Source organism: Drosophila ficusphila, unplaced genomic scaffold (assembly GCF_018152265.1).
Source record: "Drosophila ficusphila isolate 14025-0441.05 unplaced genomic scaffold, ASM1815226v1 contig_414, whole genome shotgun sequence".
Taxonomy (NCBI): Eukaryota; Metazoa; Arthropoda; class Insecta; order Diptera; family Drosophilidae; genus Drosophila; species Drosophila ficusphila.
The window spans coordinates 8098200-8110339 of NW_025064328.1; the positions used below are offsets into that span (position 1 = coordinate 8098200).

General features: G+C 44.9%; 1 protein-coding gene across 2 annotated transcripts in view; it reads left to right on the top strand.

The window, feature by feature from the left end:
* LOC108090259 (nephrin) overlaps positions 1-11890 on the top strand; it is a 66694-nt gene extending 54804 nt beyond the window's left edge. Inside the window, exons 20-21 of one of the 2 annotated variants that reach the window (XM_017188867.2) lie at positions 1781-1962; positions 7462-11890. In XM_017188867.2, the coding sequence (XP_017044356.1) occupies positions 1781-1962; positions 7462-8106 (827 nt within the window). In that variant the 3' untranslated portion in view covers positions 8107-11890. The remainder of the gene's footprint in view (positions 1-1780; positions 1963-7461) is intronic. The other variant, XM_017188866.2, reaches the window with a different exon arrangement.
* The last annotated feature ends 250 nt before the right edge of the window (positions 11891-12140 follow it).

The following is a 12140-nucleotide window of genomic DNA, read 5'->3' on the forward strand; positions in this document are numbered from 1 at the left end:
ATAGCTCATGGTAAGCCACTACTTTTCAGCCAACACCTGAAACACCTGAAACACCTGCAGCACATGGAATTTTGATTGTGGCCCTGCCAAATGTTATTAATATCTGATGAGTTGGGAACGTACTCCTGACCCGGCCAACAATTATGCAGCTGCCAAAGTCCCGAATCGAAACAAAAATACACTTTTCGTTCGACTCTTATTTTCGGCACAACAATGCGGCGCTGATCGAAAAATCAATAATTCACGAGCGGCTGTCTTTTGAGGAAAGACGCCCACATGTGCGGAAGTAAACAAGCCGCAAGATGAACAAGGCCCAAACTCAGGTCTACCACATGGTTTCCTTCGATTTGTCGTTGTCAGGCAGCCGCAGGTTGGCAACTTTGCCCGGGAAATTATTGTTGAGGGGTGCTGAGACCCCCTCTTCCCTCCCCCCTTCCCCCTTTAACCACCTTTCCCCTCGAAATTCAGCGATGTCAGAGTCTATTTTACAAAATTACAAATTTGTTACGTTTGCGGCTTTCACGCCTCGGCAGTTGACAGTCGCTCGCTTTTCACGGAACGTGTTAGTATGTCGGGCCAATTTGTCACGCCGCAAGCAGGTGCCCTTATGGCCAACTGAACAACCGAAGAACCGAGCAACCGAACAACCAAACAACTGAACAACTGAGGACTCCATTGACATTTGCATATTTATTGGACGGGCTTATCAGCAGTCTCACAAGCATCGCAATTAATGGCCATCGTTTTCTTTTACCATCCGAACGTTTGCACACCAAATCGCCCATATCCAAGCAGCAAATTGTTGCATGCTACGAGTCCTTATTTACAGGTGTGTTTCCGTTTTCAACCTCTTTTAAGCTTGGTTAATTTGTCGATTTAATTTGCAGTAATTTAAAGTTGCTTGCAATCGTTTTTATAGTTTTCAAAGTTTACCATTTAGTGATGTCCACGCGGGGGCGCCAAAAACTCAATAAATCAATTTATTTAAAAATGAATTTATTAATTATAAAAAAAAATTTAAGAATACCATGTAATGGTTATACACATAACATATTTATAAATGATATTTTGATTAGATGTTTTTAAGGGTTTTAGATTGACATTAGTTGGGGAACAACAGATTTTCCTTCTTAATTTAATTGGCAAAATGTTCGTCAATGGCTATAAAATATATAGTCTTATAAAAAGGCAATTATTTAACAACATAATGTTTTGCATCAGCAATTTCCAATTTAAAGGAACTGGTTTCTGAGTAATTACCAACAATTTGAGTACAAAAGGCAGGGAACTTTTTTTCTAGAAAACAGTCATCATATTTAATCCAAAATAAACGAAACCGAGCTGTCAGCTCGCATGTACGAGAATGTGCATATTTTCGAACCAAAACCATCCGTTTGCAGTTTAAAAATGAAAATTGAATGCGTTTTGCGATTCTCCATTTGCGGCTGGCCAGGCAAGCGGCGTGCTCCATTTCATGGACGCAATCAAAGCTTAAGCCATACCAGGGGCCATATATATATGTATATATACATAAATGGGGAAAAAATATAGGAAAATAATCAGTAGAGCACAGCACGTACCGCACAGTAAAAAAGAGAGAGGGAATTGGGAATCGGGTATCGGGGTTATTGGTAAGCCATTAAAATCAAGCCAGAGCGGGCTAAAGTCGGCTTTATGGGCCCACAAAAAATAGCACCAATGAATATAAAAGCGGGCCCACTTGACTTGAGCACATATTAACTGGGTGCTGATTTTTAAACTCGACACTTTTTTCTTGCAGTGAACGCGTGTACGCTGCCGCACCCGAGGCACAATAATGGCAGCGCCGCCATTCACATGACCCGGGATGATCAGATGCTAATCAGCAAGGGCGTCTATATTCCGTCCCCGTCGCCGGCGCCGCCTCCAGATGGCTCCTACTACAACATGAACAGCGACAGATACTTGTCCTATCCGCCAATGGTGAGTGTTGCCAGTGAACCTGGGTGTACTTTCTATGAGGGATTGGGGGGATTCCTGGCGGGGATTTGGAAGGGATCCAAGCTTAACGAACGGCAGATGCAGGCTTAATTGCCCGCATCCGCAGCTACCGTTCCCTGTTCCTGCGACGTCCCTCCATTGGCGCCTGGATTATTGCGCTCAATTAACCAAAGTTCCGCGAAGGACACTCTGCATTTTGCATCCAAACGCCGAGCGAGGGGTCCATAAATCTATGTATCGATCCGGTGAAGCCGGAGCATCTTCTCACCCTCCGCTGCCGCTTTCCATTTAACGCGCTTCGACTTTTATAATCCGCAACACTGTAGAGACAAATGACAAACTTAAAAGCATTATAAGTAAGCCCCCGAAGCAGACTGCACTGTCGCAAGCGCTGTTGCACTGCAGAGCAAACATTATTTTCCCCAGACAACAATTTAATATCACGCATACGCCGCGTACGGCAGATGGCAGCGTGGCTTTTACGACGGACCGAGAAGGAAGCAACGCCCACAGATGCGACAAAGTTTTTCGGGCCCGCGTCACTCATAAAGTGGGGCGCCGGGGGCCAAGTTGTGTCCCCGAAACGGCAGCTCCACCTCCAAGTAGATGGGGAGCAGCCAGTCAAGGACACTCGATGTCCGTTCCATTCCGAGGCGGATGCCACACACTCGGCGCTTGTCGCATTGCCTGCCAATATAAATTCCGCAAATTTCACAATAAACATGGGGAAATCAATTTTCGAAATTTATGTTTCCGTGGCTCCTTTTCGTGGAGCGAAGAGGAGGTGGAGCAGAAGGACTCCTCCTGGTGGTAAAAGGGGTGCCAAGTGGCAATGCGACAGCGTAAGACGACATCCGATGCGGGATGACAGTCAGCCCGTTTATGTGTCATCTCAACTTGGCTGACGCCCGATAATTGTATAAATTAGATGGAGGGGAAACTGCGAAACTGCAACGGCAGCAACACCACCACCAGCACCACCAGGACCACCACAACCAGGATGGCAGTAATATCCTTGGGATATTGGCCACCGCCAGCTGGCTGCACAGCTAATATAATAATATTTATGCTCAGCAGTTGACCAGGCTCATGGGCTTTATGCGATTTGTTAAGTTATTCAATTGTGTCCCGATTCCCACGGAGAGAGTACACAGTTAAATGATGTGGTCGACGGTCGACGGTCGACGGTCGGTGGGTTGATATCAAGTGTCCTCTGACCGGTTTTCCCAGTTTTCCCAGTGCTCCGTCATCGTTCTTTGCCATCGCCCAACATGGGACTAAACCTTTTGTTTGCGGTTTTTAGTCAACGAGGGAGAAAAATTCAATTTCGGTTTAGTTGGTCAACAATGACATCCCATATGTATGGGTATACGAACATATACACACACACACACACACATTCACACACTTAGCCACTCCAGTTGTGGCCACTCCTTCCGCTTTGGGCGCCGGGGCCTTTGCCGTCTCACATAAGAAATGTTTTGTGTGGAAGCCAAATTGAATTATTTGATAAACATCATTAGAAAAATTACAAAATCTACAGGGCAGAGCAGGGCAGAGCAGTCAGTCCCTTCGCTGTGGCTTCCCCAAAACATTCGGCCAGCTCTAAATTACTTTTCGAAGAGCATCTGTCTCCAGCTCCGTTTCAGTTTCAGCTTCAGACGGCTTCAGTCAGCGCCACGTATCCGAGCGGACAGTAAATGAATAAGGACAATTTATAACAGTAAATCAAATTAAATTTCAATTGGAAAACTTCAGCAAAAAAAAAAAACGAAAAAATATATAGGAAAACAGAGGGAAAACAGTGAGCACACAGAGCGAAATAAAACAAAACAAAATGGCCATCTAACAAAGTTAGAGCGTCGTTTTGCACATTAGTCCCCGAGGAGGGAACGCGGAAAGGCCCAGCTGTCCATTGGAATTCCTCCGTCCGGGCAACTGTAATTGCCCATCACAACCGAATCTGGCCATGGATGCGGATGCGGATTCGGATTCAATTCGATTCGAGTTTATCACAAAGCGTTGAAAAGTGATTGAGCAGCTTCTTAATCAATTTATGTCTTGCCATCGTGCAGTTGTCATTTATGAGAGCGAACGAACGAGCATCCGCTTTTGATTTGCTTCCGCAACTGCGTTTCACTCTGTTCATTTGATAGTCTTGTTGGTCAAGATGAGATCCAGGTTGTTAAAGCCGAATATGTTGACCTTACACTTGTATTTAAGCTTTTCGTCAAATAGCTGTACTAAAAACACAATGTTTGAGGGCATTCACTAGGTACTGCAATTGGCTGTCTAAACACAAACAGTTTATTCAAAGGTGAAGCCTTCAATCAACAGAAATCTTCTAAAGTTGTTTATAGTTAAGTCTTTGCCAAACCAATAAATGTATCGGTTTGATTTGCCAAAATATAATTACTGAATTTATTCTTCTTAAACAAATATACAAACTAGTATGTTCAACCACAAGCTTTATAAAATCAGACAGAAATGTTGTTTTCGATTTCTCTAATATTTTAATGTGGTAAAGCTTATTTTTCCACTTTCAAAAAAAGTTTAACATGGATAATGTTTTATGAATATTTCAATATATTTATTTAGCTTGAATTGGCACCACTTTTTGAATAGTGTTGTGGTTTCTTTAAACTTAATAAAACATTTTTAAATTTCGTTTTAAAGCTTCAACTTTTTTTTGTAGAAAAGCCTCTTTACCTTTTTTTTACAATTTTTTTTTTTCAAACTAGATAATGCTAGTTAAACCTTAAAATGGTATTTTCGCCTACATTGATACAATTTTTTCTTTGACTGCCCAATAAACCTATAAAATCGATTCTCCGATCAACGGTAATTATTTAGTTGAAAGCCAACTGCTGCCAGCGAATTGGTTCAGCCTTCCGCAGCAACAGGATGTCCAGGGTCAGTTCCTTCAAGGACTGCGGCTCCTTTCCTTTCGCCTTTGGCCGCTCCCGCTCCCGTTACCGCCGCCGCTCTCTTAGCCGTGTCCACATCCGTTCATTGGCACGCAAAGTGGCCCGAAGTAAATGCAATTTAAAACAAGTTGTGGCCACACCCAGGCAAAACCAGAACGAGAATGGCAGCCCACCCACTCATCCATCCGTTGCGGTGTTTTTGTCCAACCAGCTTGTAACTATTTAAGCGGCAATTTGTATTTTATTGCCAACTTTGGTTGGCTTCCAAGGCGTAAGCGAGAGAGAGAGAGAGGGAAAGAGCACCCACACACTCAAACACACCCATGACAGCCCCGAAATGCTCGAGTTTCATTTGGCTGGCGTTGATAAGTTAAATGCTGACTGCCGGACGCAGTTGGAATCCCTATGTGGACCATGTGGACCACGTGGACGTGCATGTGTGAGCGGCCGGCATGATGGAGCAGCCGGAGGGCAGGGACTTGACTCCGGCCGGACAACTTAACTACGGTTCACTTTGTTAACTTGAGTTCTGCACAGTTTTAAATTCAATTAGTTTTCGTGCGGGCGAACTCTGCTTCTCTGCTTCTGGTTCTGGTTCTGGCCATTGTCCGACTGTCAGCTACAAAGGAGCGGGATCTGTAGCTGTATCTATAAAGGGAAGAAGGAAGAAGGGGGAATGTATCCATCAGATACTTTACGCACTGGAACGCTGCGGCTGTCATCAAAGCGAGAAGCACGACTGTTTTGTTTTAAAATTCATGGGGCGGGTTCTGCGAGCGCGCAGCTGAAGCCGATTAAATAAATAAGGGGATCCACTCCGAGTGGGCCATAATTTAATTTTAGCTTCCGCCGCCCGCTCCGCGATTCGTCGTCGGATTCATAGACTCGGTTGGCCCCGCTGGCGCCGCTCGGTTGGCCTTAATGTGCAAAGTTTCTTTTTTATGGCCAGTGTGGAGATGCCAATTGGTTATTCTATTTACCCGGAATGAAGTTTCAACTCCGCCAGTAACAACAATAATGAGCTGCGGCCGAGAATTAGCGAGTGCGGCACACAAAAGCCTTTAAGTGGCCAAAGTTTGCAGGCGGGAACCCTTTACGCGGCCAAAACTTGACACTCTGGCCCAAACTGAGCGCCTCCCCCTCCCCCCAAAATCGCCATGGCTTAGCCAACTTTCCGTTAGAGACAATTTAACTTTGTAAACTGATACAAAATGCCCGCCCTGGTCTACTTAATACCACTTCCCGGTCCAAATCCCCGCCACAACCTTGTTAATCAGTGTTGAGAGTTGAGTGTTGAGTGTTCAGTGTTGAATGTTGAGTGTTCAGTGTTCAGTGTTGTTTCCCTAATGTGTCGCCCGATGTCCTTGGGCCATGTTAATCCCCGAGAGTTTTCAATTCCGCAATCGTAGGTACTCGATTCCCCTTAATATTCCAATTAGGTGCCCGGGCCAAGTTTGCGACTCGAAAGTTGTACGTGCTGCAAACTTGGACTCGGACTTGGACTTGGACTCGGACTTCTGGATGCGGAACAGCTCCTCAACTGGCGCAAAGTGTCATGTCAATTGAACTAGGAATCCACTCGCTGACTGTTTGCTCCTTTCCGTTCGTTGTCCAGTTGCCAACTTGTCGGCAAGTTGTATTGTATTGTAAACGGACCGAAGGCAGAAGGCGCTGTCATAATTACGGCATCGTTAGTGCCAATCTTCGCTTTAATGCCGTCTGTTCGCAAAAAAAAAAAAAAAAAGGAAAGTAGCCAAAGGATTCGCGGCGCGGAAAGAGTCCAGGGTATTTGAGCCTCGGCTTAGAGCGACTTTTGTTTGCGCTCCTCATTGTTTCATATCTCGGGCGACAGTTTAATGGGAAAACTTTTGCCGCTGAGCCAACGGAGAGCAGTTCAGCAGTTTGCTCCCACCAAATAGCTGCGACGAAGCCGCTTAGCTAAGCCTACGCCCACTTAATCCACACTGCAAAAACAAAAGTCCACCTAAAACCAAGAGATATTTCCACAGACTGTCAAAGCATTGAGGAATTCAAAGAAAAAAAAACCTTTTTATAATTATTAATTCTTGATTTTCCCTAAACTTAAAATTTAATATTTAAAAAAAAAAATTTTATTATATTATTAAAGATAATAGTTCTTGGTTGTGCTTAGAGTGCTTTAATGATTTTAAAAATGTCTTCATTTAATTTAAAGAGTGTTTTTTTTTTTAATATGAGAAAGTTTACTCTCCTTGACAAAACTTAAATACTTTATTCTCGGATTGGTGACTGAATTAATAAGGATAACAAAAAAGAAACTTAAGTGCACTTCTACCACAAAACTTGGAGACTTATTTAACTTTTAAAATCTTTATATTCTAACCAGCAACCCCAAAAAAAACTTTCAAAAAGAAACTGCAGCAGAAATTTCAAAAATGAGTTCTTAAGTTTTCCAAGTTATTATAAAATTTATTAAGTGGCTTGGATAAAAACAAATTTTATAAAAGATGTATATGCATATACTCGGATGATAACTAATGCTTACACTACTTTTATCTTTTCCATTACATTTTAGGAATACCCAGCTGCTATGGACTTCACGGCCCAACCAATGCCGCTGGCGCACCTGCAACCGATCGCGGTGACCTCGCTGGCCACCAACGGCGGCGCCACGCTGATCGGCAACGGATCGGTGGCGGCGGTGGCCGGTGGCTCGGGCACCCTGCGGCGGGGCATCCTGCGCGGAGTGGTGGGCGTGCCGCAGCCAGATGTGACCCACCATACGTCGGGAGTGGGCGGGAGTCCGCTGCAGATGCTGCACGACCTGCACCCGGTGAATTTGAGTGCCTCGACGCTCACCACCAGCACCACCCTGAATGGCAGCCTGCCGACGACCACCGCCACGCTGCCCCGCCAGCCGCACGGCATCCTTAAGGATCCCAACCGCAACAAGCAGCAGCAGCAGCAGCAGCAGCAAATCCAGCAGCAGCAACAGCTGCTAAATGCCAGCCTGGTGGGCGTTCCCGTTTCCGCGGGAATGGGGAGCCTGCAGATCCTGAACCTGCCGCCGGCGAACGGCGGACTGGGCAACAACCTGCTGATGACCACCAGCGGCGCCTTCGATCCCACGGCGGTGGGCATGAGCAGCTTCGCCGGTGGCATCAGCCAAGCGGGCGGCATCCCGGTGGCCTACACGGATGCGGACGGGCATCTCGTATAGCTGTAGGCGGGAACTGGGGCCATCGGCGGCTGCAGCGGCAGCAGCACCACCACCAGCTGCAGCACCACCGTGCGGATCATCTCCGGCAGCGAGCCCCGGTTCTGAGAAGCCATCATCGGAAGCGTCATCTTGTGATGACCCCAGCGTAATCTCCAGCGTACTCTGTAATCTGTATCTGTATCCAAAAACCTACTCGCAAGGATGTAGCTAGTTTAGGAGCTTTCTCTTCGGCAAGCGGGTCCCTTTGGATTCCCCTGTCCAGCAGCCACAGCAGCTTCCTCATCCACTTGCCATTACCTTATTCAAATCAGCCAGCGAATTAGTTTATGCAAATTTCCACCCAATTCCTACGACTGCCCCGCTCAATGTGGGTGTTTATTTAGATAAGGACTCGGTGGGTCGGTGGGTGGGAATGGTGGGATTGGTGGGTGGAACCCACCGGGGGAGTGAGCATAATTTCGCAGAGAGTTTTACTAATTAGCCGGCAGCAGGAGCAGGAGCAGCAGGAAGCGGGCGAAAATAATTTGAAATTTCCTCGGACTCGAACGCGAATAGCGAAACGCTCCAGAGCCTTTGACAGCTCCCAGGGGCGTGCTTCGGATTCGGATTCGGCTCAGGACCAGGCTGAGGCTCCTGCTCCTTCTCCTTCTCTAGCTGGCTCTGGCTCCTTCTGAAGTCGACTGGGCACGTGATTGCCCTGGACGGCGCCGGCGGCCACGGTCGTCGAAAGTTGAAGGTTGACAGCCGCCAACTGCTCAGCCACCTCCAACCCCAAAAGCAAACCAGATCTGGGTGCTAGATTTGCCACCTCCCTTTTAATGGGGCAGCTGGAAAATCTGGGAATGGGTCTGGGTCCCGTAGAAAACACAGTGGAGCTCACTTAACTCAAACCACTCAACACTTGGGCTTTCAAGTCAATTTAAGAGCAAAACAATTACACTTGTGGTGCTTCATTTTACATTTTCAAATTTAATTGTTCGCTTTTTTAAACAAAATTAAATTACATCTTTTAAAGTTATTCTAAAACCATGATTTAAAATGTTGAAAATGACTGAGACTATTTAAAATCCCTGTTTAAACATTTTCAAACAAAGAGTTGTTTCAAGAACTGATAAATGTATTTGGATTTGTAATTATCGAGTTGAAACTTTTTATTTCACAAAGTATACTTGTTAGCCTTTATTACCACACAAGTTTGTCTGGGTAAACAGAAGAGCAGTTTCAGCTAGGAGGACTCCTCTGAAGTCAAACAGGATTAAAAGAACGTCACTGCTAGTTAAGGAGCCCAACTTAAAGACTTGAAAAGAAAAGCTATAGAATCCGTGTTTTATGGAAACTTCACTTATATTCTTGGGAATTTCCATGGCTGAAAATCAAGGCTGCCCGAGGATTACGCCGAGGAATTCAAGTTCCCAGCTTCTCGAGTTGTTCGACTCAATCTCCCCGATGGAAATGCGCATATCGCAGATATGGCGAGGAGGCGGCCACGCCCACGCAGCCATTATATGCAGAAGCTGAAGCTGACTGTATCTTCAGCCATCCAACTGTCATTCGAGTGGCGCTGCCGCACATAAACAGTTTTCATTTGCCCCTCGTCGCAGCTCAGCGAGCGTGACATGCCAATCCTGGCCTGGGTTGCCATTAGCTCCTCCACTTCGAGACCAGGAGAGTCCCGCTATCCCAAGGACCTCTCATCTCTGTTCCGCCTCCTCCTGCCAAGAATTCACATTCGCATCTTTGACTTTGTAGGCAAGTTCTTGAGATCCTCCGTGCATAATTGCCAGCAGCAGCATTGTGTGGATTTTAATATTCATTTGGCTGTAATTGCCGGAGCCGGAATCCAAGGTCGGAATCGGGGGAAGTGCACCACTGCAGCCACGAGTCCTCACTGGATTATCGCAAATGAATAAATGCCCTGATTTCGGGCATAGATGGAGGCGGATTGGCTGGGCGCAGCACAAACACAGAGTGTGTAATTAAAAGTGAAATTATCTTTGAGATTAACGCACGCGTAGACAAAGACAAAGGCGATGGAAAAGAGGCGGGGAAAATGGGGGAAAAGCGGGGAAGGAGTCGGGGGAAAATGAAGAAAAATACGCGGAATGAAATTAAGAACGAAGATGAGGCGACTTTGTGTGTATGTACACATGGGTGTACTTTTCCACTGCGGATTTTCCGCAATTGAATAATTGCGATGGCCGAGTCCAGATAAATGTTAAATGAGCGGGAAAATAGGGAAACCCATACGGAGATACCTGTTGGGTTTTCTCCCATGGAAAAGTGGCAAGGACAGGGGCTGCGGGGACCCACTCTATACCAGATATGTGAATGTATAGCTTGTACTCAACTCTACGAGTAGTGCTGCCAAATTGCATTAATAATTAGACTTTAACTGGAAACGTAGCCCTAAGTAGCTAAGCCAAACAATTTCGAACCACTACTCAATCAGCAAGCCAAACCTTTCAAATTGTACAATACCACAGGGCAGAAGCCGAAAAGCAAACGATTACCGAATAGCGATAAATAATTAACGACTAACGATTAACGATTAAAAGGACAAATGCAGGTATATCGATACATACGGAGAGTCATTGCAATTCATAGGTGTAAACGTAGCATACTATTTCGCATCTCGTAACTCTTAGATCCCAGACCCCAAAACAAACCCTCTAAAAGTTTGGAGCTTGGCAGGGAATTCCCGACGAAAAACACACACATAGGAATAACCAACTCGCTGTCTTCTTAGGGATAACTACATATTTGATTGCACTCGAACCTATTACTCCGCAAAGGATCTATCCTGGTGTCCTCAACTCGCAGCCATCTCACAAATCTTGTATGTCTTCCCCAGCTTGTCCTGACGATTGTTGATTGCCCCTGATTTGATCCACAAATACGTATTTATAGTTACACATACATATTAGTTTAAACTCGAAACTAACACACTTGTCGGGGGAATAAATAAGACTTACTGTAGATAATTATGTTTAAAACAATTAACAAACACGAAATCAAGTTGTTCAATTTGTATTTTTGCCAAAGAGATATTTGTTAAACAAAGAAGGATTACTAGCAGCTGGATTTTGTGTGTGCTTGTTTCACTCTCGCTGTGTTTGATTGTTGTACGATTGAATTAGAGTCCCTACTTATATGATTTCGGAAATCCTCCCATTCGACGTTAACGTAGCATAATTGAAGCAGCAGCTGAAGGCGATGACACACAAGACTTGAATACCGAACCTAGGTTAATGTTAAATGTTAATGCAAATCGAAAAGGAAACTTAATGCAACTAAGTGTGCGTGTGTACAAAGAGGATTATTTAGCAATGGATGTGAATGTTTTTACCACACATTGGGTTATGTATTTTATGTAGTCTGTATGCGTATATCTATAACTACAATTAACTGAAAGCATTGTACAGTAGTCGAGAGGGAAAAACAATAATTAACAAGGCGTAAGTTCATTCGAAGAAAGAAAGAAAATAAAGTAACGCATTCATAAACACAAAGCATAAGTCGCCACTCAGAAAACTGTATAAAACAAAAAACCAACAAAACAATTCTTAAAAAAAAAAAGAAATTATTGAAAAACTATGAAAATTAATGCATATGAAACCTACTGCATTTTTAAAAAAGATCTGTTAACAAATGAATAATAAAAGCATAAAAAGGATGAATACCAAAACCGAAATGCATTTCCATTGCCGAACAAAGGGCCAACCGATTACGGCACAAAGGACAATTTAATGGCAAAACTTTCGAATCAATTTTCAGCGGCAGGACTCAAACAAAGGACGATGGCTTTCCAGCCGAAGAACAGCCGGGAAGAGACACTTTTCCCGGCGAGCCAAAGTTTTCCGAGGCCAGGACGACTATCCGTCTTGCCGGGTGTGGTGCAAAAAATTGAATTCCTTGTAAAACTTACGAGCTGGCATTAATTTTAACAGCATCTCGGTGGGTGGCTGTCGGTGGGCGGTGGGCGGTGGGCAGCGGGCGGTGGGGTAGTTGAGTCCTGGATGACTCAAATTACGTAT